The sequence below is a fragment of the Strigops habroptila genome, chromosome 2 (genome assembly GCF_004027225.2).
Source record: "Strigops habroptila isolate Jane chromosome 2, bStrHab1.2.pri, whole genome shotgun sequence".
In the NCBI taxonomy this organism is placed as follows: domain Eukaryota; kingdom Metazoa; phylum Chordata; class Aves; order Psittaciformes; family Psittacidae; genus Strigops; species Strigops habroptila.
This window is the reverse complement of record NC_044278.2, coordinates 60,809,379-60,832,608: the sequence shown is the minus strand read 5'-3', so window position 1 is coordinate 60,832,608 and position 23,230 is coordinate 60,809,379. Positions and strand designations below refer to the sequence as shown.

The window sequence follows — 23,230 nt, the reverse complement described above, 5'->3', positions numbered from 1 at the left end:
CTCTCAACTCCTCCAGCGCAACCCCCCGAAGGTGCAGCGCAGCCACTACACCAACGCGGGGAGAGCGCAGCGCGGCGCCTCCATTCCCAGTCTCCCCCCGTCCCCAACCAGCGTGGGGAGGATGCGGCGCTGCCCCCAGCCCCCTCCTGTGCGGAGAAGGAAGGTGCGGCGCTACCCCCGGCGCCGGGGCTGCCCCCTCCCGCCGCAGCGCCCGCCCCTCCCGCCGCTGCCCTCCGCGAACAATGAGCCGGGACGGCGCGGCACGGCCCCGGGGCAGCCCCCGGCATGTCCGACCCGGCCCCAGTCAGGCGGCCCCCTCCGCCGGGCAGCAAGCGCACCCTCCCGCCCCGCCGCCGTAGCGCCCGGCTCCGCCCGAGAGGTAACGGGGCGCGGGCGGCCCCCATCCCGGGAGGGGCCGGGCGGCGGCTCCCGGTTGGGGGGGGCGGCTCCCGTGGGGCGGGGGGCGGTGCCGTGCCGCGCCGCGTCGCTGCGAGCCGCCCGCTACCCGTGTCACCTCCCGGCGCTGGTGCCGCCGCTGCGATCCGGCGGGATCCGGGGTGCCGCCCGCCCCCGGCGGCTGCCCGCGCCCTGCGCTTTGTGCGAGCGGCGGCCAGCAGCATGCGGGGGGAGAGGCACCGCGTGGGGAGCGGCGAGGCGGAGCGCCCGCGCCGCCCCGGCTGCTGCACCTCGGGGGGCGGGCCCCCCAGAGAGCCCTGAGCGCCCCGCGGTACGTAGGGGCACCCCCGGGAAGAAGGCGCTGTGATTTATTTTGCGGGTGAATGGGGGCGTTAAAGGGGGCGGGTTTGTGCAGCGTTTGCTGGGAGGAAAATCCTATACGTGAAGCCATATGGATTCTCAGCGGCGTAGCTTAGTGGCTTCTTGGCTTAACAGTTTTCAGGCGGGGTGTGTGTGCAGGGTGTGTTTTTAGTAGGGTTCGCCGGCTCAAGAGAGCTTGAATAGATGTGTTTAGAGAAGCAGCGCTTTCCAGGAATTTAAATGAGACCTTTTTTTTGTGGTTGCTTTTCAAGGCTATTCTATTAGTTCTATATTTGCTTTTACAGATTGCGCTTATAAATAGTCGTGCTAGCATGTAAAAATCGATGTTCTGAACGGAACAAAAAAGAAAGGTCTGTGCGAATTTAGCTCTGATAAGCGGTGTGGATCACTTTTATGGTCTCCGTATATATTTCCTCGGGAAGATGATCCTCTCTAATACTCAACTACCATGTGTAGTTGATTTTGTCATGGCAGTGTGCTTCACTTGGCACTAGAAGAAATTTTGATTAGGTTACTCATTCAACTAATGTAGTTGATAACTGTTGGAGTAAGATTTAGCCATTTCTTCATGCGGAGAGAAATGTTAAGTGTTAGGCAGGAGGCAGCAGCAGCCAACCTCAAGGTTAAGGTTTTTGCTCCTTTTTCAATCTGATTTTACTTTTTCAGTCTTGCGAACTTTCTGAACTTTAACCCTTTTGCAATGAAACTTTCCAGGCGTGGTGTCTGCATCCAGGTAATTTTCATACATATATACGTGTATATGGCTTTTCTTGTTTGGAAAACTTATGCAAAAGTAATTCAGTTGGTTTTGATAGTGTGGGGCTTTTGGATTAGTGAAAGAGTGACTGCATTTTTTCCATTTAAAGATGAAGCTGTTGCAGGTTTTTTTAATGGGGTTTTATTATTAAATTTGGAGTTTAGAGGTATTCTTCCTTTATACGTGCTTTCCGACTAAAATACTGTTTGACTGGAAATCCTGCGGTGATTGCATACTGGGTTTGTGTGTGTCTTGCAAAGACCAAAAGCTGCACTTTTGGGAAAAGGTGTGCTATTTTCTTTTTTCTGAATGAGAAGCTGTGACAAAGGGTCTGGAGGTGAGGTCCTGCCTGTGTGTTCAACCCCAGGATATTCACACTAATTTCTGCAGCTGACAACAAAGGGGCGTCTTGGCAGACACCTCTGCTGAAGCAGGCAGGGCTCCACTTGCCATTTGCTGTGGAAGCGCTGGATTTGAGATCTTGTAAGTGCAGACTTTGAACTATCTGTAGGCAGAAATCTTCTGTGATGGAGTTTAGGACCTCCACAACTCTTGATGTGGTAGTCAGAGAACTCTTTTTATTTTCTTCTGTAGTTCATCTGGGGGATGAGGACAGGATTTCCCAGCATTGTCCACACTATGCATTCAGGGTTAGAGGATGTATACAGAATGTTAGAGGTTTGCTGCAAAGTTGCAGATCTCTACATCTATGTTTTGTGATGTATTTTCTACTGAGGAAAGGAAAAGAAAGGCCAAACAATAGGGAAAGTGTTATAAAAACTTTATAAAAGGAGGTTCAGGGGGTGTTAGGATTACATATGTAAACGTCGCAGTGGAAAGACATTATGGTTAAAGTTATATGTTCACCTTACCTCTGTCTTTCTTTGAAATATGCAAAATGTTTGTTATATGCCCTCTTAAACAGAGTTGTACATAAATAGAATCTGGAGGTACCATTTCCTGACTTCAAATTACAAAAGCAAAATAGAAAATAATTGTAATCCTGTAGAATTTGATCTTTTTCTGTTTCAGATTAGTGAAATGAGATAAACTGGCATCCTGTTGATAGCATCCTAATGCTTGCATTGTGAAGTGATGCTATGTATGTTAGTTACTGTGTATCCTAGTGGAGCATGCTGGCTTTTACGTAAGTTATTGGAATGCTACTGGTCCATCAGAAATCGTATGCAAATCTCTCTGCAGTAATCTTTGGTTTGTGTTTTGGGAACTTCTCTGTATTTCCTAAGGTATTGGCTGGTGGTCCACAGAGAAGTACTTGGGCATATGGTGTTGGCTTGTTTTCAATGTATTTAACTACTAACAGCATTAAAAGAAGCCAACATACATTAAATATCTCTCTAATATTAATTATTTTTATAAGAAATTGCTGCAAATACTCTTAAAATTGCAGATGTATACACATACTGTGTGATCAGTGTGAAGGCATACCCAGGGAGCAGGGTCAGCGGGAAATCTGTTGATCTGTGAAGGTCTGTTGAGATGCTGTTGCTGCTACAGAAAAATGAGGTGCCCCTGTGACACCGTAACTTTGGAACAAAGACATAGGACTTTGTTCAAGGAACAGAAATCTGGCTTTGCTGCTGCTTTCATAGTGCAAAAATCATTTTTGTCAAATAAGGCTGCTGACTTCCCTCACAGTGAAGGTTTACAACTCTTACATAGCTCTTCCTGACACTAAGCAGTATCCCTTTCATGCATTTGAAGTGTGCTAGAAAGGCTCGCTAGTATCATTGGTACTGATGAATGAAAAAGAAAGAAATTTACAACATCAGATACTTTCTTTACATTATTTCCCATTGTTGTTAGTTATTACCAAGCGTCAGGCTGCCATACTTGAATATAATTAATGCAGTAAATGGTTTATTAGACACCATCTGAACTTCTGTCTTGTTTAATTATAGAAGCTTAGGGCAGTGGTCTGTGTACAATATTCAGCCCAAATAATTGCTTTCAGACTTCTATCTGACCATGGTTATTTTTGGAGCAGCTGCATGCATGGCTTTTCCCTGAACTTTGCACTTTTTAGGCTCTCATTTGCAGTAGTGCCAACTACGTCTCCAATTTGCATAACTGAAAGCAGTTAGGTTGTGATTTTGCTGGTTGTAATTCAGAGCAATTCTTCTGCATGCCATTCATGTGGTAATATGTTTTGATCTTCCTTAAAACTCTATCATTCATATTTAGGTATCCACCAAACCATGACACAAATGGGAAAGCTGCAATTATTATTTTTTTTTTCCCCTGAAAGTTTTTAAACTGTTACTGAAGTTAAGAGTATTTCTTCCAATGACATTGTGTGTCTTGAAAATGACTTAAAGAATGTAAAGGTAGTGGCATGGGATAAAACCTGCGCCACAAAGAATTTACAATGCAGGAATCAAATACAGCAAGCACTTCTTCATGTGCTTAAACATGGAGAATTGAAACTCATTCTATCCATAAATGCCATCTTCCTTCAGTAGAACTCATGGTGTCACATTTAGGTTGCAAGATCATGTGAAAAGCGGGCTACAACTATCATATTACACCTGAGAAGATCATTGAAAAAGTGATATTTGTTACTGGTTTTATGAACATTTTGTATTTTAGATCCAGTCTTTTCTATGGTGTAACCATACAAAACTGATTCTTTTGATCAGTAACACTTCTGAGAAAAGCAATTTTGTAAAGAAATTCAGATTTATTTTTACCTGGCCTGAAATTTTTACATACACTAGGACAGTGCATCAGTAGTTGGCCTTGAGGGCAAAGTATGCCAAAATCATGCATTTTTCAGAGATTGACTCTTTCCAGGAGGATAAACACTTGAAGGGTTAAATGTCAGGGAGCTGTTATCAGTGTTCTTGATGAGGGTTCTTGACCCTGGGAGCCTGCTCCTGTCAGAGCCTCTTGGTCTACAGGCCTTCAAAGCCTTCTTCGACACCAGTCACTTTGGAGAGCTCAGATCTTCCACACAGCTGAAGACAGCCAGTTTGGTGAGAGCTGGGGAAGTGAAGCAGAGCTGGGCGCTGGGATGTGGTGGTCTAGAATGCTCTTACATGTCGTTGGAGATGTGACCGTACAGCTGGTTGTGTGTGTTGTTGCATTGTGCCTTCTGGAAGGTTGCGCTTCAGAAATCTAAATGTAAATGAAAAGTAAATGTTAATCATTGCATAGCTCTGTGATTGTCATCTGAGTAGGATTCACTGCTGGTTTTGTACAATCCCCTGTTTATTGCATTAAATTGTATAAATGCTATCCATAACAGGGCGTTTTATAGCTAGGGTTGTGAAATGACTGCAAATGCTCTCTGGGAACTGGACACAAAAATCATGTGAACCTAACAGTTGTTAACCATGGAAAGGAAAGTTTCTTCTTCCCTTGTGATGTGTATCTGTCTGGGTGGAAGGTATGTGGCTCAGCAGATGCAGAGGACTTAGTGAGAAGGGGTGCAACTTTGTGAATCCATTATGTCATTGATGGAGCCAGAGGTCTGGAGGGTGTAAAATTTGATGGGGGATCTTTATAGAATCCTCAGTTTAAAGTAGCTCTACTATGCTAAGCTCTGTATTTAATTTTGGTAGTGGAGTTGCCTTTCAGTCCCTCACTGGAAGGACTACTTTTGGTCTGGCCACTGTCATGTCTCTCCCTCAGCAAAGGCTCTGATCCAGTCTCTATGAATTAACAAGTCTCTTCTGCCCATGATGTTCTGTTTGAGGCACGGGAACTTAAATACAGGGAAGTAAATACCTTCTGTGTATAAAAATGTAGAGTTATGTTCTACAGTCATGGTCCAAAATGCCCTCACTCTTTGCATAATCATGTAGTGCAGAATTTAGCCTTCCTTTATGAGGCTGATTCCTAGATGAGAAGATGTGGTTCAAAGTGCTGCTTCAATACAATGCAAATCTGAAAAATGTTGTAGGTATTTTATGATTCACTACGCAGAGCAGGAGGCATTTGGCTCTGGTCTGGCAATGGGATATTGGGCCATTCACCCTTACGTGGCAGCAGAGGATGGAGGTCATTAACAAATGAAAGCTGTTACCGTCCGATGGCTGTTTAGTCACCTGTGAAATGTGGTTTCTAATAGACAGGTTTCCACATCATAGGAGCAGCCACCACAGTTTGATGAGCAGAGCCAGCCCCCTTGTTGAAAGACTTGTTATATTGGCTAACAAGTACATCATGCCTCATTTTAGCCTTCAGACTGATCCAGACAGTTCAGTGTTTCCAAACACAGCGTATGGGCCTGTGATTGCTAATTGTGCTCTGCCTGCTTGTGGAGAAAGACCATGTTTTACTGTCGGACCCTGTTGGCCTGTCTCTTTCCTAGAAAGTCTTCATCTATGAAAGCAGAAAAAAAGTAGAGCCTATAGCAGCATTCAGGAGGTCCTGGCTCCATGTCAGTAAGTTGCTTGCAGAATGTTCAAAGGCTTAATTTGGTTTAGGATTTCATCCTGTGGAAGCATTATAGAGGGCACCCTGTATCTCCCAGTGAAGCTAATCATGTCCAGACTTGACAGTAGTTACTGACAAATTGGCTGAGGCCACTGATTAATTTTAACAAATGAGTTTTCTTTGAATGCAAGCTCATGCGTGCTGGTTATAACGCTATGTCTGTAATAAAATTGGGGATTTTTTTTTTCTTTAGGCTTCAAATCTGCTGGTGACTGGTTATTTTTTCTAGTGTCTTAAAACATCTTGCATTTTCTGGGGAGTGTCATTTTGGGGAGGAAAAAACCAAACCCAAACCAGAAGTGCTCTTTCACACCCAAAATACCCTAAATACCAATGGAATGTTCAAAGTGGTTGCAAAATTCTCTTCTAGTGGTTAAGGAGTATTTAATGTATTGTATCATAGAGCCTGGAAGGCCTTTAGTGTCTTCAGTGAACTACAGGCCTGATACCTAGTCCCGCAAATTCAGTGAAAGGTCTTGTGCTGCCTTTAAGTGGGCTTTGGATCTAGACCCCTGTGAGTCCTAGTTTGTATTCTAGCTGCAAGCTCCTTTCAATAGGAGACAATAAACTTAGGTGGTAGGAAACAAAGCTCCTAGCAAACATACATGAGGTGGGTCATATTTTGGTGTATTGAAGAAGCTGGTTTTAAAACAAAGCCTGCTTGGGCTAAATATATCATGAGGCATTATAGAGGAAGCATTAAGAATAAAAGGAGTGCAGGAATTTTTTCAGTAAAGCAGTGTACACTATGTAATTTCTCCCCCTCCACCCCCCAAAAAAACCCCAAACCTGTGATGCTAGCATAGAAATTGCATTATAGCTGCATAGACAAGAAGCCTTATTTCTGAAGAACCCAATGTGGTTTGTAGAAAAATCAGGCAGTGACATACTTACAGATGCTTAACTTAGATAAAGTCTTACAGATGGATGTAAGGCTGTAATCTAACTATCTTGACTCCACCACACACAGACCTTTTATTAGCACAGGTGAAGGGCACAGAATACCAAGGGTGGTTTTACACTGATGAGTTTGCATGACTAGTGTAGTGTTGACATTTTCTTTATAATATGCCACCTTTTTCCAGAAGCTTCTCATTCACCCATAAAACACATGTTCTGGTTTAAAGCATAGTTAAATGGTCTACTTAGCGGAAGGAGAATTTTTCTAAGTATAAAAATGATTGCTTTGACAAAATGGAGAATAATGGGGCATTAACAAAGAGAATTCACTTTTCTCTCTCTCTTTTTTTGTTGTTTTGTTTAACATGTGTAACTCTCAGTACCGTTAGATTTAAAAGACATTTAGAAAAGACATTTATAAAAATGGTAGTCCCTTAAAGATTGTTTCTTTCATTATCTTGACAAACCTTGAAGAGTAGTTTCTGTATCTGCATGTTTCAGAAACAGTTCTTAGGGGTTTTATTATGTGCTGAAACACATGTTTATAAAAAAGACTATAACCTGGTGGAAAAAGTGTCTTACAATAATAAACCTGTCGATGGGCCATATGCTGCCATCAGTATGTTTGAAAAAAATAAATTCTTCTACAAGTGTTAAGTACGTTTACAGCCCTAGTGTTAAGTTAGGGTCAGATTGTGACTGGCCCTCTGTGGATTGAGAGGGGAAGGAAAGTGCACACAGATCCTCCTCATGCTCTTTTCATTAGCTCATGCAGCAGCCGGCAGGATGGAGTAGGGTAGCACCCCCTCCCAGAGGCAGTGGAGGCAGGAGAGCCATGGGAGACCATGAGACATCCTCCTCTGGCAGCTTTCCTTGGTGCTCCACAGGTTTGTGCCAACCCAACACAGGGCTGTGTATTTTGTAAAACTTGGATGAGCTTTGTGTGGTCTCTCCTGAGAAGAGCAAACCTCTGAGGTAGATTATCTGTGTTTAAAAGGTGACAGAACCGATATATGAAGCTGGTACAAAAATAAAAGATCTCTGATAAATATTCAGTTGCATAAACAATGTGGAAAATGCTTCAGTTCTTACTATCTACTAGGTAGATAGTTTATATTTTATGGATTTGTTTTGGTGCTTGTATCACCATTTTTTGTTTTTTAAATGTAAGTAAGTGATGTGGTCGTTGCAAAGTCTTTTGTTTCTGAAGAGCAAAAATAAGATGCGGTGGGTCAAAGGATGTGTCATTCTTAAAAGGCACTTCTGTGTGGGATCAGTGTTTGGTAAATGTACGCACTTTCAAACCTGTTCTACTTCCGTAGCTCCTGTGAATGGGAGTCATGAATGTGTTCATCTCAAAAAGAATAGGTCTCTTTGTAACTGAGGCACCTTCTGTGTAGAAACATACTTCACTGAGAAGTGTTTTTAATGTCCTAATGCTTTCCACCTCTGATCAGATGTACACTGCTTGTTTTCCTGGCAACTTGGCAGGTGATAGTCATTGTCGAAGGCAGTATTAAAGATTAAGGAGAATTGTTTAACGCAGTTGACTATGCTGAAGGCTTTATCAAGAGATACATGATCTTGCCATAGTACCTGTTATCAAAATCAAGACTGTGAACAGAGCAGTCCCCACTAGGAGCAAACTCGTTACCCACAGGCTTTTTGGGATTCATCAAAGCTTTTAGTTTGCCCAGGGGAAATATGCTTCTTGAGGGCTGAGATCTTCCCCCTGGGTTTTCCTGCCCTGAAGTCTAATGAGATTGTGTCTATGTGTATGAGGCTCTCAGTCTAGAAGAGGGCTTTTAAGACCAATGGAGTGGAGCAGAGAGAGGCAATAAGCTACAGCAGAAGCACCCAGACCCCAGCACGGAGTTTGCAGTCACCATGGAAATGGAAAATAGATTGCATCAGTAATGCATGGAAGAGGGAGTACTTGAGAGTTATGTGGATGTTCCCTGGGAAAATTTTTGGGTGTATCAGAGAGTAAGGCTAAGTATGAATTGAAGGCACAGTAGGGAAGGCAACAATAAGTCTGGGGAGGAAACCATCTGTGCCTGCTCTGTGCTTACCTTTCCAGGAGAGGCGCTTTGGTACTGGCAAGGATTGGAAGTGCCCTGGGACCATTCCTTTCCAGCCTGACGAAATGTCTCCCCACAGAGACTGTAAAGTCCAGCCAAGTTCTTACACCCAGCTGGACCTGAGGGAAGGATCGTGGGCTTTGGTGCTGCCTCCTGAGCACAGCTGATGAAGTGACTGAGGAGCCTGCAGTGGGCCAGGCTGGCTTGCCAGTGGTATATACAAGCCAACATGTGGTGTTAACAACTGCAGCGCTCAGAATTTGCACAAACCCACGTTTAGTAATAAAATAGCCTGCAACTAGTCAAAGGCGCCAGCAGTAGCCAAGCAAATTTGGAATGTCTAAGCCAACCATTTTTAAGTTATGATGAGCCAAAAAAAATTAGGAAGCAGTCCAAGAAATGGAGAACACCTCACTTTTCTGGAACTCTCATATCTCCAAGATGCCTTGGCTGATCTACCTCAAACTTTCCAGAGAAGCTTTCCTTGGCACAAGACCATGACTGTGAAATTTCATGTGACTGGGTTTTACTTTGCTGAAGTTATGAAGGTTAAAACCGGAGTTTGTTATAGAAAGCTAATCTCTCCATTAAAAATATTTCTGCATAGTTGATACTCATTCCATTGTAATTGTTCACTGCTATTTCTTACTCAGACTGAATTTATTTTTGCTATTTATTTTAGATTTTTTTAATTTATTTTTTTTTAAGGATAAATTCAGAGCAGCATAGCTTGGAGCCAGATTTTGCAGTTTTTCCCTCTCTTCTTGGTAGAAGAGAGTATCTCTGTTGGCCTAGTTATACTCTCACCCCCAGACAAAAAAATTTCTAGATGTCCATCTTGTCATTCACGTTCTCCTTAGTGGCAGCTCCTGCTGTGGAAAGCCATGAAGGTGGCAATAGGCTGAGATTGGGACCAGTGTTCTCAATATGTGCTCTTGAGCTGCTCTTCAATGTATCTAAACACCTGTAGCCGGAGATGTCTAGCTGCTAAAATTGTAAGATTTCAGATAGGCATTATAAGATCTTAAGAAAATGACTGTGGGCCTGGAAGTGCTTTTAATTTTTTGAGTTAGGGGCACCTTACATGTGACTTAATTCTCTGTAGAAGTGAGAGCTGGTTGTGCAACAGCCCTTTCCTCTGCTCTGGGTGCAATCTTCTGAGTGATGTGGAGACCAAAGCATGCCATTCCAGATACTTGCACTTGGTAGATGGAGCTACATGAGCAAAGGTCTCTAACTATGCTGTCTTTAAAGACATTGGATTAATGTGACTGAGTCACTTTACAGGAAGAACGAGCAAGCAGGGCTGGAACAGATGTCAAGCAGCAGTGAGCCCTACCCTGAGGCAGGGGCTGAGAGTGTTTGAAGTCAATGCTCAACTATATTTTTCTTTCCGGGGCTCAGTTTGAAAGCACCAGGAGGGACTCGGCAGAAGTCAGGAGGTGCAGCTCCTGGAAGAGACAGGGTGTTGTTGGTCGCTGTTTGGTAGGACTCTCTTTCAGGCAGGATCACCCAGCATCTGCTGAGCTCTGCAGTTCATGAGGCTGGGAGGTGTTCCATGTCTGTTCAAGGGACGGACTTTGTCCTGTTTGCCATCTGTACCGGTACCGGCTATGACCTGTAGCTAAGGGACGTTACTGCTTCTTGCCTAACACACTCCACACCAAACATACAGTTATCTCTTAAGATAAAGTAAATTGTTATGAGTTAACTCCTGAAAAAGGGTGTCTGCATATAATACCCATCAGAAGGTTTTCTATTTACTCAGGAGTTTTATTATTAGGAGTACTAAAAAGGCCAACAGAGCCAGCTAAAAATCAATCTGCAGCTATATAGGCAGCCGATGAGAAGAGTGCAGGGTGGGTGTAATGTGATCACAGCTACTTAAACTACTGATCAGATATACTGCTACAGTCTGCAAAAGCTGCAAGCAGAGGAGAAACCCCGCTGAAAACTCCTGGACCACTGAATTAAAATAATTAAGCCTTGCAGTCACTGGAATATGCATTGTTCTTGCAAGGTTGGCATGAGACAAATAAGGGCCCAGCTAGAGCTCACTGTATATATGTGGAGCTTTGCTTTTGTACTGTGTGACACCAAGGCTCTTTGTTCTTTCAAAACAATAACTGGTTGCAGTTGAAAGTGCCCTGAGGATTCTTCAGGTGGTGATAGCACCAAAACCATAGCCAGCAAAGAGGAAACGTCGAGCAAAAAGTACAGACGTGAAGATGCATCTTTTGATTCCTGAGCTAGCTTAAGCATCACTACACTGTAGTGCTCTGCATAGAGACTCCCTGAATGATTTCTTCAGTAAGCAGGACCCCAATGGAGGAGATCACCTCAGCGCGTTTATATCTTCCTGGCATTTCTAGAAGCAGCACGTCTGTGTTCTTCAGACTGCAAAGCTGCAAAGCTTTTAGTTACTACTGTTGCTGCTCTGTCCTGTGCTTGCAGACGAAAGCTTCCAAGGCATCTCATAAACCCGTGCACAAGCTGAGAGAAGGGATAGAAAACTGCATAGCTCTTAATACTGCAATATTATAGTATTGTCTACTGCTGCAGTAACCCCTGCTGTGTTTGGAAGGTCTCAGGCATACCAGCACCATGTCTAATCAGTCAAGCAGCCAATAGTAGTTCATAGCCTTGACTGCTGAGAAATTCAGCATGGCTAAGATAGGCATCTGATCCAGCTCAAGACAGTAAAGGCATCTTTCTACAGTAGTTTGCTTTTTGATAGTGCCACTTTAACCCTCTTTCTGAATTGGCTCACTTAACTTTCTAAAGAGTAGTTAAAAAGCATGACACTTTAAAATAATTAAAATACCCCCCCCATTAAATCTTGATATTTTTTTCTTAATTTACTGACTTTTGACATTTTAAGGAAATGTGGCAGCAACATTAACAGCCAGACAATGATACAGCTCTTCAAAGACAGTAAAGCTGTTAGATGGACACTACTGGAGTAGTCTCAAAACTGTTAATTATGAGTGCTGAATGCATACACTAAGTATATGGGATTAAAGTCAGCCTTTTTATGTGTGATTCCCCACCCCCCATTTGTTCGGAATAAGCTGTAAGTGTGGTCAGTAACAGCAGAGCAACAAGAGACTTGCTCATTACCCCCACTGTTCAGGTTTCTCTGAAAGTAATATTTGATATCACATCGGTTCCACTGTGGTTTTGGGATATAAACTGAAATTGAATTTTTCATTCAGATCCGCTAAACAAAACAGTTACATTTTTCTTCTTTGAAATGCAATACCTTTTTTAAGCAAAAAATTCCCCTCATTTTCCATCCATCTGAAGAGAGGTTACAAAAGAAGAAAATTGCAAGTCCCGTGTATGAGAAGTACGTGGGAAAATGGCAAGTGACTTGGAAACAGGCATGCCAAATAGAAGTGTCATCAAGAAAAAGAGAGGTTGGGTCAGGGCTTGCAGCAGTGGTGACTGGTTCATAGGTCTTGGAGATGGTTCAGAATAGGGATGCTCCTTCTTCTGAAGTTTTGGAAATCAAGAGGTGGTTATAGTGACATGGTGATGCTGGAGGAAACATGACTGTAGTCTGGAGTCATCAGCCACTGGCAGAAGTGCTGGAGAAGTAGTAGCTGTAGAGAGAGTACATAAGGTATGTATTATATTAACAATGTTACATTTTCCAAGAAAGACTGTGCTTTTAGAAAGTACGTCTCATGTACTAGAAGTCTATATTTTTCCCTGATTCTCTGATGCCCAAGCTGAGTGAAATTGATTTTAAACTGAAGACACCAATATGCCTATTTCTTACAACAGCGTGCTTGGAAAAAAGGTGATGTATTAGAATTCACAAAAACTTGGATTCTCTGACTCCTGGAAAAGGAACTGTGTATGTTACCCACTGACAGAAATGTAGGCTCCTCTACAGCATGTCCTTGGGCATGTTCTATTTAATTGGCTTGAAACTATATGATTATTCCTCATGTGCTTGTCCATACTCAGTTTCTTTATGGAGCCAGTGACATTTACAGTATCTGCAGTCTGGAATATTGCTTTTGCCATAGCTTTTAGTGGTTATCTGCGTTTACTAAAAATCAACCCCTAAACGGAGACCTTGGCATGGCCATGGCGTTGTAGGTTTAACAGACACAGATTGTTACCTGCATATAGTGATAAAGTTAGAGAACACTTCAGAGAAGTCGAGCTTTCCATCTGCTTAATCTGAGCCATACAGATACTTTTCCTTTAATTTCTCTTCCCTCATGGTATGAAACTATGTAAGTGTGCTCATTCTTTCATCAAAAATGATTCAGACCTGAGGGACGCTTGTAATTTGGAAGTAATTAGTAAATAAGTCAGATAAATACTATCCATTGAGAATTGTGAAAGCACATTGGATAGGAGGCTTAAAGAGCTGTATCAAATTCAAACAATTAAAGCTTAAAAAAATTATCAGTATTTAGTATGATGTCCATTTCATCATAAATTAATTCACTGTTAATAATTTCTGCTGCTTTTGGAGCAATCTGAAGAAGAGATTTAGCAATCTCAAAAAGTAGTTAAAATAGGGGAAAATCTGTAGAAGTACAGCATCTCTAGACTAAAATGTGGTATCCAGTGACCTGATTTGCAACACAAACTCGGGGTGTGCACTGGCAGTCTGTGTTTGTGTGCGAATGCAGTCAGTAGGGTTCTCATCCATGGCTGGATCTGAGGTCTGTGGGTCTGGGTACTCCCACTCCTGCCATTAACTTTAAACAGTATTTCATTTGGTTCTTTTGGAGCACGACATATTGTCTGTCTGCTTGTGTAAGAAAAGCTCGGTGGTACTCATTTTCTTATGCTGAAGTAAAAAACCCACCCCATTCTTCATGTGGACAAGCAAAATGCGAGGTATGAGATACGTTTGAATAAATGTGATTTGTAAGTAGACCAATTTACCGCTTTGCATTCCTCTGCTTAAATGTCACTTCAGGATTGTGAGATGCTATGGGATTCTGCTGTAGCTTTCTGTCAGCGCAGGAGCGGGATAATAGGAACACACTGAGCTGTGCCGTTCCTCTCTGGAAATAACCTAGTGCCTCTCACGACTCTCCAGGGTCTGTTAGAGGTAATGTCAGATTTCATATTTGGGGTTTTCATATAATGCAATTCACTATAGTTACTAGAAGTACTACGAAATTGTGCAATGCCTTAAAATAAAATACAGGTTACAATGAATTAAGGAAATACACTATTCCTATATAGAGTTCCTTCTGCATTATTGAATTGGTAAATTTTGTTGAATCAATTCACCAAGCTGGGTTTAGTGAAACTGAGAACTCTGTAGGTTTTCTATCAGTGAGTGTGGATTACCAGCACTTTGCTATACCTCCTCATGTCCAAATATGAATTCACAAGAATTTTACTCTTTTACCACAGCAGAGCAGGAACAACAGAATGTTTTGCACAGATACTGAAGAACCTGAGAAGTTTGAAGTAGTTTGAATGCAGGTGAACACCAAAACAGGAGTCTTATCACTGCTTGGCATTGTTTATGATTGCTGCTGGTATATCTTTTTGCATTTTTACACCCATATTTGGAATGAACTTCAATGTGTTTTTTCTCTAACAGTTAAAAAAAAACAAGCTGATGAAAGTAGGAAAATTTTGCTTTGCTTGTAGTCATCCTGTGTATGTACAGTATACCCTATACCTGCTATAGCAATTTAACTGTTAGTATGACATCTCTGCTAACATATGCTGACTAGATTTGCCGATGCAAATCAGAATATAAGAGCAAGAATCATGAAAATGTTAGAAATGTTAAGCATTAGTGTTTAGATCAGACTAACTGGTTTGGGTTTTTTATTATTTTTTTCATTTGTTTAGGGTCTGAACAGGATTGAAGCAGGACTAAACCCCGTCAACAGAATAGGTTTGACATGGATTGGGTGTTGCTAAGGAATCATCTATGTTAAAACAAAGATTTCTTTTTCAGAACAGTCTCTTTTTATGTTGGCAGAGAAAACCTTCTTCTGATTGATTTAGGGCAGTGAATTGGCTTCCCTTTATTACTTGCCCTCCTCCTTCAGCACTGAAAAGCTGCAGACGTGGATTGGAGCTGTATTATACTAGGCAAGGGGCAAAAACGCATAAAAAGTCTCCATCCTCACAAACTTTTTTGTCTCCAAATGGTTGGCTTGAGTGTTGCCAGTAGCCTTCCTAAATGGCAGATGGTGCCATGGTGAGGGAAAACTCACTGTTTTCTGGGAAGGCCACAAACCTGAAGGGAAGCAAGCAGTGTCTCAGAAGAAGGTTCTTTGGAAAGCAAGCTGGCAGGTATGCTAGGGGAGCATGGACAGACCCCAGCTACTCCCTGCCACAGCTGGGAGAGTGTCTGTTCCCACGGGTGCTGAGTTGCCAGTGTTCAGCAAGGGAGGAGAAGAGAGGGAGGAGAGTTTCGGACATGTCTGACATCTTACTGAGAGGATGGCTATCCTCTGTGCCGGGCAAGAGAATGCACTTCATCTGCATCTTCTAAGCAGATGCATCTGCATTTCCTAAGCAGACCATGCAAAAGATAGGCAGGGCGGTTGCATGTCTTGTCTACTTAAAGGCAGTCATAGGAGGAAGGCTTTTTTAATGTAATCAGTGATAATTTTGAAGGCCTGTCTGTTGGCTGAAAACCAAAAAAAAAACCAAACCAAAAAAAGACATAGCCAGCATTTGAAATACTAATAAATATTTTAATGAAAATGTTGAGAATCCCACTTGTTGAAAAACTTAAGGAAGGAAATATATTACATGTACGCTGATTAGCTTCAGCCTTCAAAGATGGTATTTAAATGGAGACTTTCCTCTGTAAAGGCATGTCAACAACCTCTGCCAAGTTTCTTGGTAAGAAAAGCATTTACTCTTTCACAGATTCATCTGTAGTGGCCTAAAGATCTCAGAATATGAGGTTTTAGATTTCATTGCCTTTTATGATGGTGAAAATTAGCATCAAATGGTAATACCATGGTTGTATCCAGTGAGGATGGGCTCAGAATTACTTTCTGTTATTTTTTATGACAAAAACAACTAATGCAAATAATCTTGCAAACTACCCAGCTCTATCTTGCCTCTCAATTACCTCAGTTTCTCACCGTTTAAATGGCGTCAGAACTTTCGGAGATCCTGATTGTTTTTTTCTGCTATTTTTCACCTTGTAAAGTTATTTGTACTTGTAGGGAGTGATTGGCAAGTGCTGGGAGACAAGACTTGTGTGCACTGCACATGAGCACTAACGAAGGGGAAGGCTATGAAGAATCCAACCAACAACCTTGATTTAATCGTCCCTATTCCTCATACTGATTTCATGATGGTAGTTAGAAATCCTGTTTCTCTGCAAAATTTCTAGACAGGGAGGATTCAGGTTCCAGTGGTTCGTGTCAGGTTACGAACAGCTGTATCCCCCACAGAAGAGATTTCTGTTGATCTAGTCATAGTTTAAACTAACATTGCCCTGAGCTATGCATAAAACAGTGCCATAATGGAGGAAAGAAAGAAAAAAAAGAACTTAAATAGTAATACCACTTTATTTTGCTTTATGAAGCCAAACAAAACATCCTAGCTAGTGTAGGTTGGCTTATCATCAGCATAGTCATGTTAAGTATTAAAATGTACAAAAAAGGGAGAAAAAATTGTTCCAGTCCAGGAAACCTCACTTGTGGGTTGTATTTGTAATGTAACAAGGGCTAAACTGACTGCATCCTTCAGTTTGGCAGGCCATCTTCCAGGGTGAAATTTTCATTCAAGCTTTTAGCGTAGAGCGAATAAGCCTATAGAAGGCATGTTTTTTGTATGTATGTATCAGTATATAGAAATGAGACATTAACAATGGTAATTTTCTAAATGCTCTCTTACAATCATGTTGCTAACATAAACAAATAGGAATTGGCACTGAGAGCTGAGAAATAGGGAACGATTTATTTACTCTTGTTCTTTTTTTAGAGTTTTAAAACAAGGGCTTGCTTCCTTTCTGGAACAAATGTAAAAAGACAAACTACAGTCTAATAAGAAAGTTAGTAATAAACAGCAAAGCAAACCACGCTGCCTATAGGACTTGCTTTATTGGAACATGCAGTATAAACATACTCCGTGGATAGAAAATTTACTGCTGTATTGTGATATGGATAATCAGTATATCTCAGAAACATTGTTGCTTTAGAGTGGAAAATCAAAATTCTCCAACCATTTCTGCCTGGAGGACTTTGTGAATTTGGTCAAGTTTTTTTGTGATAGGATTGAAACAGACCTTTTGTAACTGTGCCCTCTGTTCATGCGCGTGTTAGTATAAACGTTTCCTTCTTTCAGGAAGCAATTCAGATTGCCCTTTTTCAGTGCAATTACTGCTGTGTTAAGTTCAAGTAATATAGCATCTAAAAACATTTATGGAGCAAAGAAAAGAAGCCTTTTATTCTAACCTTGCCAAGAGCAGAAATAAAATGAGCTGTTGTGCTGGAAGTGTAGAACTGCATGAAGATTTGTAACGTCCTATTTCTCGTGGTTTAGTCTTGTGTGCAGCCTGAGATTTGTGTGATTTAATGAGACTGTGATTCGTTTATCCTGTCAAGCTTTAAATAAAAAACCCTCAAAGCACTTCCTTCCTTTTTTGAATTATGTGTTTTTGCAAGTATGGTATCAAAAGCTGTCCCTTAAAAAGAGGGGGGAACCAAATACACTTATGTATGTTGACTGGATTTTTTTTTCCCCCTTACGCTTTATTAGACACTGGGTAGACTATCTATTTGCCTGTGCCTCTCTGTCTTGTTCCGGGGCATTAAGAGATTTCTGCCATCATGTTCAGTTACACATGACATCAGAACATAGGCATGGGCTGCTCCTGAACTGTGCCTTTGCAGGGGGAAAGGGATTAAAACCTTATTCTGTGGGCAGGGATGGATCAGACCCACAGAAAGCCAGGCTGTGCTGAAGATGAGCACTATGGTCCTTGGGCACCAGCCATGCCTGTAGATCGGAGCATCTCTGCATGGGTGTCAAGAGACATGCACAGGGTAGAAGAGGGGAAGAGAATATGTGCAATGGATTGGGTGCTAATCCATTGCAAAGCTCAGTCCAAGGGTACCCTGATGAATGGGGTGGGAGGGGAGCAAGGGCCATGCTCCACCTGCAAGGAGCTCAGTTGGTGCCCCAGGGTTCCCTTTCCCATGCACAGGGATGGCAGGAAGCCACACATTGACCTGGGAAGGGCTGCTCAGAATAAGGGGAGAAGACACAGCATGGGTCGGGCTGGTCACCCAGACCTCCCGACTGTTGCAGGAGCATGGTGGCATTTTCCCTATCAGTTGCTTGGGAGAAATAAGGTAGCATGCTCTGGGTCAGAGACCTCAGCAGCAGCAAGGCTTACACAGTGCTTACCCAGAGGGAAGGATGTGATCGTTCCTAGCGGGAGGAAGTTAGCTTCTAGTTCTCAACCCATCAGTGGTGAGTTGTCCCTGCCTCTGGCAGGTAGTGTTTTGCTCTTTCACTAGTGCTGCGGGCATAGTTTCTCTTTGTCCTCTCTGCCGCTCACCCCTGCCTTCCTGCTCTCTGTGCTGCTCTGCAGCTGGGTTTCCTTCCTGCCTGACCCAGTGTCCCAGCCTCTTCCTAGCCTCCCCCATTCCTTGCTTCTTCCTCCCTGTGTCAGCTTACTTGCATCCTCCTTGTTGACCTCACCTCAGCAATAAAAGTAAGTACGTTAATAAGGTGGTTATGTATGAACGGAGAATAAACAAGTAAGTGATGGCCATCAGTCTGATCGCCTTGTTTCCACACCTGGCTTTTATCTCCAGCCAGCTTGCTGTTTCAGCCTGCATGCCTCATGCAAATGCACGGCATTTGGCTTCCAAGGACCTTAATGCTGATCAGGTCCCCTGAGAACAACTGCAGTTCCTCTACAACCTGCAGTTTATGATGGGGAGCAGAGATGTGTGGAGGTAGCACAGAAAAAAACACTCCATAAGCTGATCCACGAGGCTTTACCTGTGTGGAGGAACTACTGAGGTGTAAGAGTGTAGTTAGGCAGGATGGTGTTTGTACAAAGCTGGATCGCTCCATAATTATCCAGTGGCATACTGAATTTCACTTTGCAAAAGTGACTTGCACTGTCTTCAAATATTTGCAGTGGTTTCATACTAATGCAGATAGGAGTTTATGGGGTTTTTTTCCTGGTGCTTGTATCAAGAGACAGTGCTGTGGCAGCTGAAATGTGACCAAAACCTGTCCAAAACAGCTGGCTGGTAGTTCTGCAAGGACGGAAAAGATCCCTTAGCTGCTTCTTTACTGTGTGTGAGGAACTATGTCCAAAGTGGTGGTTTCTGCATCCATGTCGCCTGGTGGAACCAAGCACTGCTGACATTTGCTGGAACTTGAAGCAAGCTTTGAACCTTTGCATCTCACTGTGAACAGGGCCAGGACACAGCAAAAGTATGACAAGAAGAAATGACAGAAAAAAAGGGGTCAGAAGTAGGTAAGACTGAGCGAAGGTAGTATGTGGCTATGTGCAGGGCTCCTTGAGAGGCTGTCAGGGCTGATTTATGTTGTGAAAATTGCTTATTTTCAGCACAACTATGTTACGCTTCTGCCCCTTTGTAGTTTTGATTGAAGAGCCTGGAAGTGATTTACACTGAAGTTGCTTTGAATTTCACATACAGTGATATGTAGTACATTTCTACAGAAACCCTCAGTTATAATAACAAGACTGTGGCTGGCTCACAACCAGTCTGTAAATAACAAAGGGGTTGCATGGTCTCCCCTAACCTGGAATTTGGGAGGAAATTCTAGCCAGAGTGTTGAATCTTGGTCTGTATCAGAGCGAGAGCCACTATCATGGCTTGTGAGGAAAGATGCTACAGGTTGGGTAGGTGGAGCTTGACCAGAGAGGTGCAGTCACTGGAAAGCCAGGTTTTCCCTGGCCCTTGATGCTCTGCAGAACATTTCCATTGGCAGTGGGAAAGTCTGAATGTGATGGCTAAGAGCTGGTATGGCTATTTTTACTTCCCTCCTGTCAGCCCACACTCACGTAACCTGTATGTGGTCCCTGGGCTGTGCAGGCGGCACTGTGGGCTGTGGGAAAGTAATAGCTGGTTTGAGTGCCAGGCAGCTTAAACTTGATGATGGAGCGTGGCGAGTGGGTATCAGATGCCTAGAAGATAGCTTTAACCTCCCACTAAAACCCGGAGATTGATGCATCTAAGCCCCCATGCTCTTACAGAATAATCTAGGACACGTTCTTTGGCAGAAGCCCCACTGAGCATTTCTCCAGCTGCCGGGTTGCCAGCTTGAGTGAGTTTTACTGCAAGTCTCACTATATTTGGTAATTTTCTTACAGCCTGAGCTCCTGGAAATGGGTCATTAGTAAAATAATAAAAAAGCGCCACTTCTCCTCCCCCCCCCCCCCCCGCGAACTTGAATTCCTAGGTTTTATCAGAGGACCTGAGAACAGGCACACTGCCTGCCTGCATCCCTAGAAGCAAACAAGAACCTGAGACTCTGCTTTCCAAATGCCCTGGCTTGGGACACTTGGCTCACATTTAACGCGTGATTCAGGTTAGCAATACGATCATTTGCCTACCTCCCAAGGAATTTTCCCTAAGAAGATAACTAAATATAGGTTAAAAAGGCATTGAGCAATACTGAAAAAAGAAAATTAAAAAAAAAATCCTACTTCTGAGTTGTGTGGCTGTTTCTTCTTTGTTTCAGAATACATTTTCTTATGTTGCCATAAATAACACTGAATGCAGCCTGAATCCTCTGAAAATAATGTTGAAGGAAGGAGCTAGATTTATTGGGACTAACAAGGAAGTTGTCCAAAAGAGATTCATTAATTGGGAGGCCTAATCACAGCCAATAAGACAAGTACCCAGGCCATCAACAGACTAATATACATCTTTTGGCAGTCACCACTCCCCACAGGCTTGCCTGTCTGTTGCTGCCTACTGTATGGCTTGCACCGCAGAAATGATGTGATAATGCTAAAACCAATTTGGCACTTCCCACATGAGAGGATGAGAGTGTTTCCCCACCCTGGAAATGCAGCCTCCAGCTGTCTTGCCCTCTGCCAGAGGTTTCTTAATACCCTGGAATTAGCTGACTAAGAGACGAAGTAAACTAAAGGAGCATTTGCTATCTGCTCAGGCTGCCTAAGCTTTCTGTCAAATAAACCCTGGTCTGGTTCTCAGCCCTTTGGGAACGGTTGCCCACAGCTAACATTTGCTCCCCCAAATAACCCCGAGGTGACCTTCCCGCTGCAAAGCTGCAGCCAAGAAAAACCCTGTTTAACATAACAGTGCACATCTTAGAACATCAACTTGAACCATCCTGACCTCTGAGCTGCCGGGGTCTGTACAAATTAATTTTAACAATAGACAGTGTTGAAAGGAAGGAATGTTTCAAAGGAATAAAAAAAAAAAAAAAAAAAATCTCCCTCATCCATCTCTTCTCATTTAAAAAATAGTCAGGAGGCCTACTTTAGAAAAATTTAAAGTGCTTCTTGTTGCAACACAATGGGCTATATAAGAGGAGGGGGAACATGCTGATTTCTTGCATCTTAGCATAGCAAAATGAAATTTCCCATAAATGGGTGCCACTTTTGGAAGATAGGCCTTTAATTTCCACTGGGGAATGGGCTTTATTTCCTTACATGCTTCAAAGATACAAGTGGGGGTTTGCCTTTCTTTTTTATAGCTGCTGCTAGTACTTCTATTAAGCAAATGAGCAAGTCTCTCCTTTCTACCCCTTTCACTGATTTGTGCCTTGCCTCGTGTTTTCCATGGCTTTCATGCAAACAACCAGGCTAGGTAAGAAGAAAGCCCCTCTCCATATGGTAGCTGGAGCTTAAATCAGTTAATGGTTGAAAGAGCCCAGCAGGAAGGGGATATGTAGGAAAATGAGATCTTCAGCCTCTGGGGCAGACAGGTTTATTAGTCCTGCTGAAGAGGAAGCTGGGTTGGGTTAAGTCCTGAGTGTTTTCCCCAGGTATGAACTCACTCCTCTGGTCCTCCTTAGCAGGAGCTGCAACTCCAGCTGTCTCATTGTTCGTAAATAGAGAGGATTATTACAGCAGGGGTGGTGAGGTTGGAGACAATGAGCAACATTAATGATAATTTTAATATTTGTGTAGAATTGCTTTAACAGCTTGAAAGCTGTATGATGAGCATAGAGGGGAGAGATGGAAGTTTCCTCGTGAAGCATCCAGTGGACTTCAGTAATTACATCCATGAAACCGCCTGTTTTTATTTAGCCAGTGTAATTCATTATGATCATCATTTCTAGTTTCCTACACAAATGGTTTTCTCTTCACAATTGAGATGTGCTGCCTCCAGCAATACAGGGCATGAGCCCAAGCATATCCATCTCCAGGTGGTACTGAGGGATATTCTCCAGGCAGCAGCCACCGAGGGACTGGGGAGTGTGCGGAGGGGCTGCCCTCTCTTCCCAGACATTCCCAAAGCTGGGGACCCTGAGGTGTGAGAAGCTGCAGGGGCTGAGGGGGAGAGGGCTGGATGTTTAGTGTAGAGGGAGATAAGATAAATTGATAGTTCTCTGGGCTTAGTGCAGCTTTCCATGCACAGCCTTCAAGATCTTGGGAGGTTGTAGGGGTCCTCTTGCAACTAATACAGTAATGACCTTGAATTTGCTTCCAGCTCAGCTGTACTGCTGGAGGACAAGGCTTTTCTTGTGAGCAAAAAACATTAAAGCAGCACAGAGATTTGCCTGCATAGCTCCGGTCTTCAAGAGATTTGAGTATCCTTTTTGAGGCCCCACTTGCAACAAGGGATTGTAGATAAGCTTCTGCAGTAGTTAATGTGTAAAGTTTTCGGATTTATTCTCACTGGTGCCTCTCCTTCTGCTTGCAGTCTTGGCAAATACACTGTTATATGCTGGGTTTTTTTTTCTTGTTTTACACACATAATTTTTTGCTGCATGAAGAAGGTAATTATGTGCATGCTCATATGTGCAGACCATCCAAGATGAGTGTGGTTTTATGATCTTGTAGGTGTTAAGGGGGAAAAAAATCATTCGCTTTAATTTAAAAATAATTAATAATGCCACTGATTCCTTTTTCAGATTGTAACCTGAATAGAAACTTTCGTAGTCTCGCACCTGAATTAAGGCTAACCTCTTTCTATTTCTTATCAACTTCTGGTTATAAGATTTTGTTTTTCCAACAAAACTTGGAAAAAATTGAGGAAAACATGAGATTTTGTTATGGATTATGTTTAAATTGTGTTTGGACTTGTTACGTGACTCAGTGGAA

At 42.8% G+C, this 23,230-nt stretch overlaps 1 protein-coding gene across 3 annotated transcripts in view; it reads left to right on the top strand.

Moving 5' to 3' along the window:
* The window catches only part of ST6GAL2 (ST6 beta-galactoside alpha-2,6-sialyltransferase 2), a 181,392-nt gene that overhangs the window by 122,966 nt on the left and 35,196 nt on the right, over nucleotides 1-23,230 (top strand). The window contains exon 1 of one of the 3 annotated variants that reach the window (XM_030476717.1): nucleotides 459-727. The exons of 1 other annotated variant lie outside the window; for it this stretch is intronic. Coding sequence is in view for 1 of the 2 variants with exons in the window: in XM_030476716.1 (XP_030332576.1) it covers nucleotides 1,478-1,510 (33 nt within the window). In the remaining variant the exon portion in view is untranslated. Of the gene's footprint in view, nucleotides 1-458; nucleotides 728-885; nucleotides 1,511-23,230 lie in introns of those variants that run through there. One more of the 3 variants, XM_030476716.1, reaches the window with a different exon arrangement.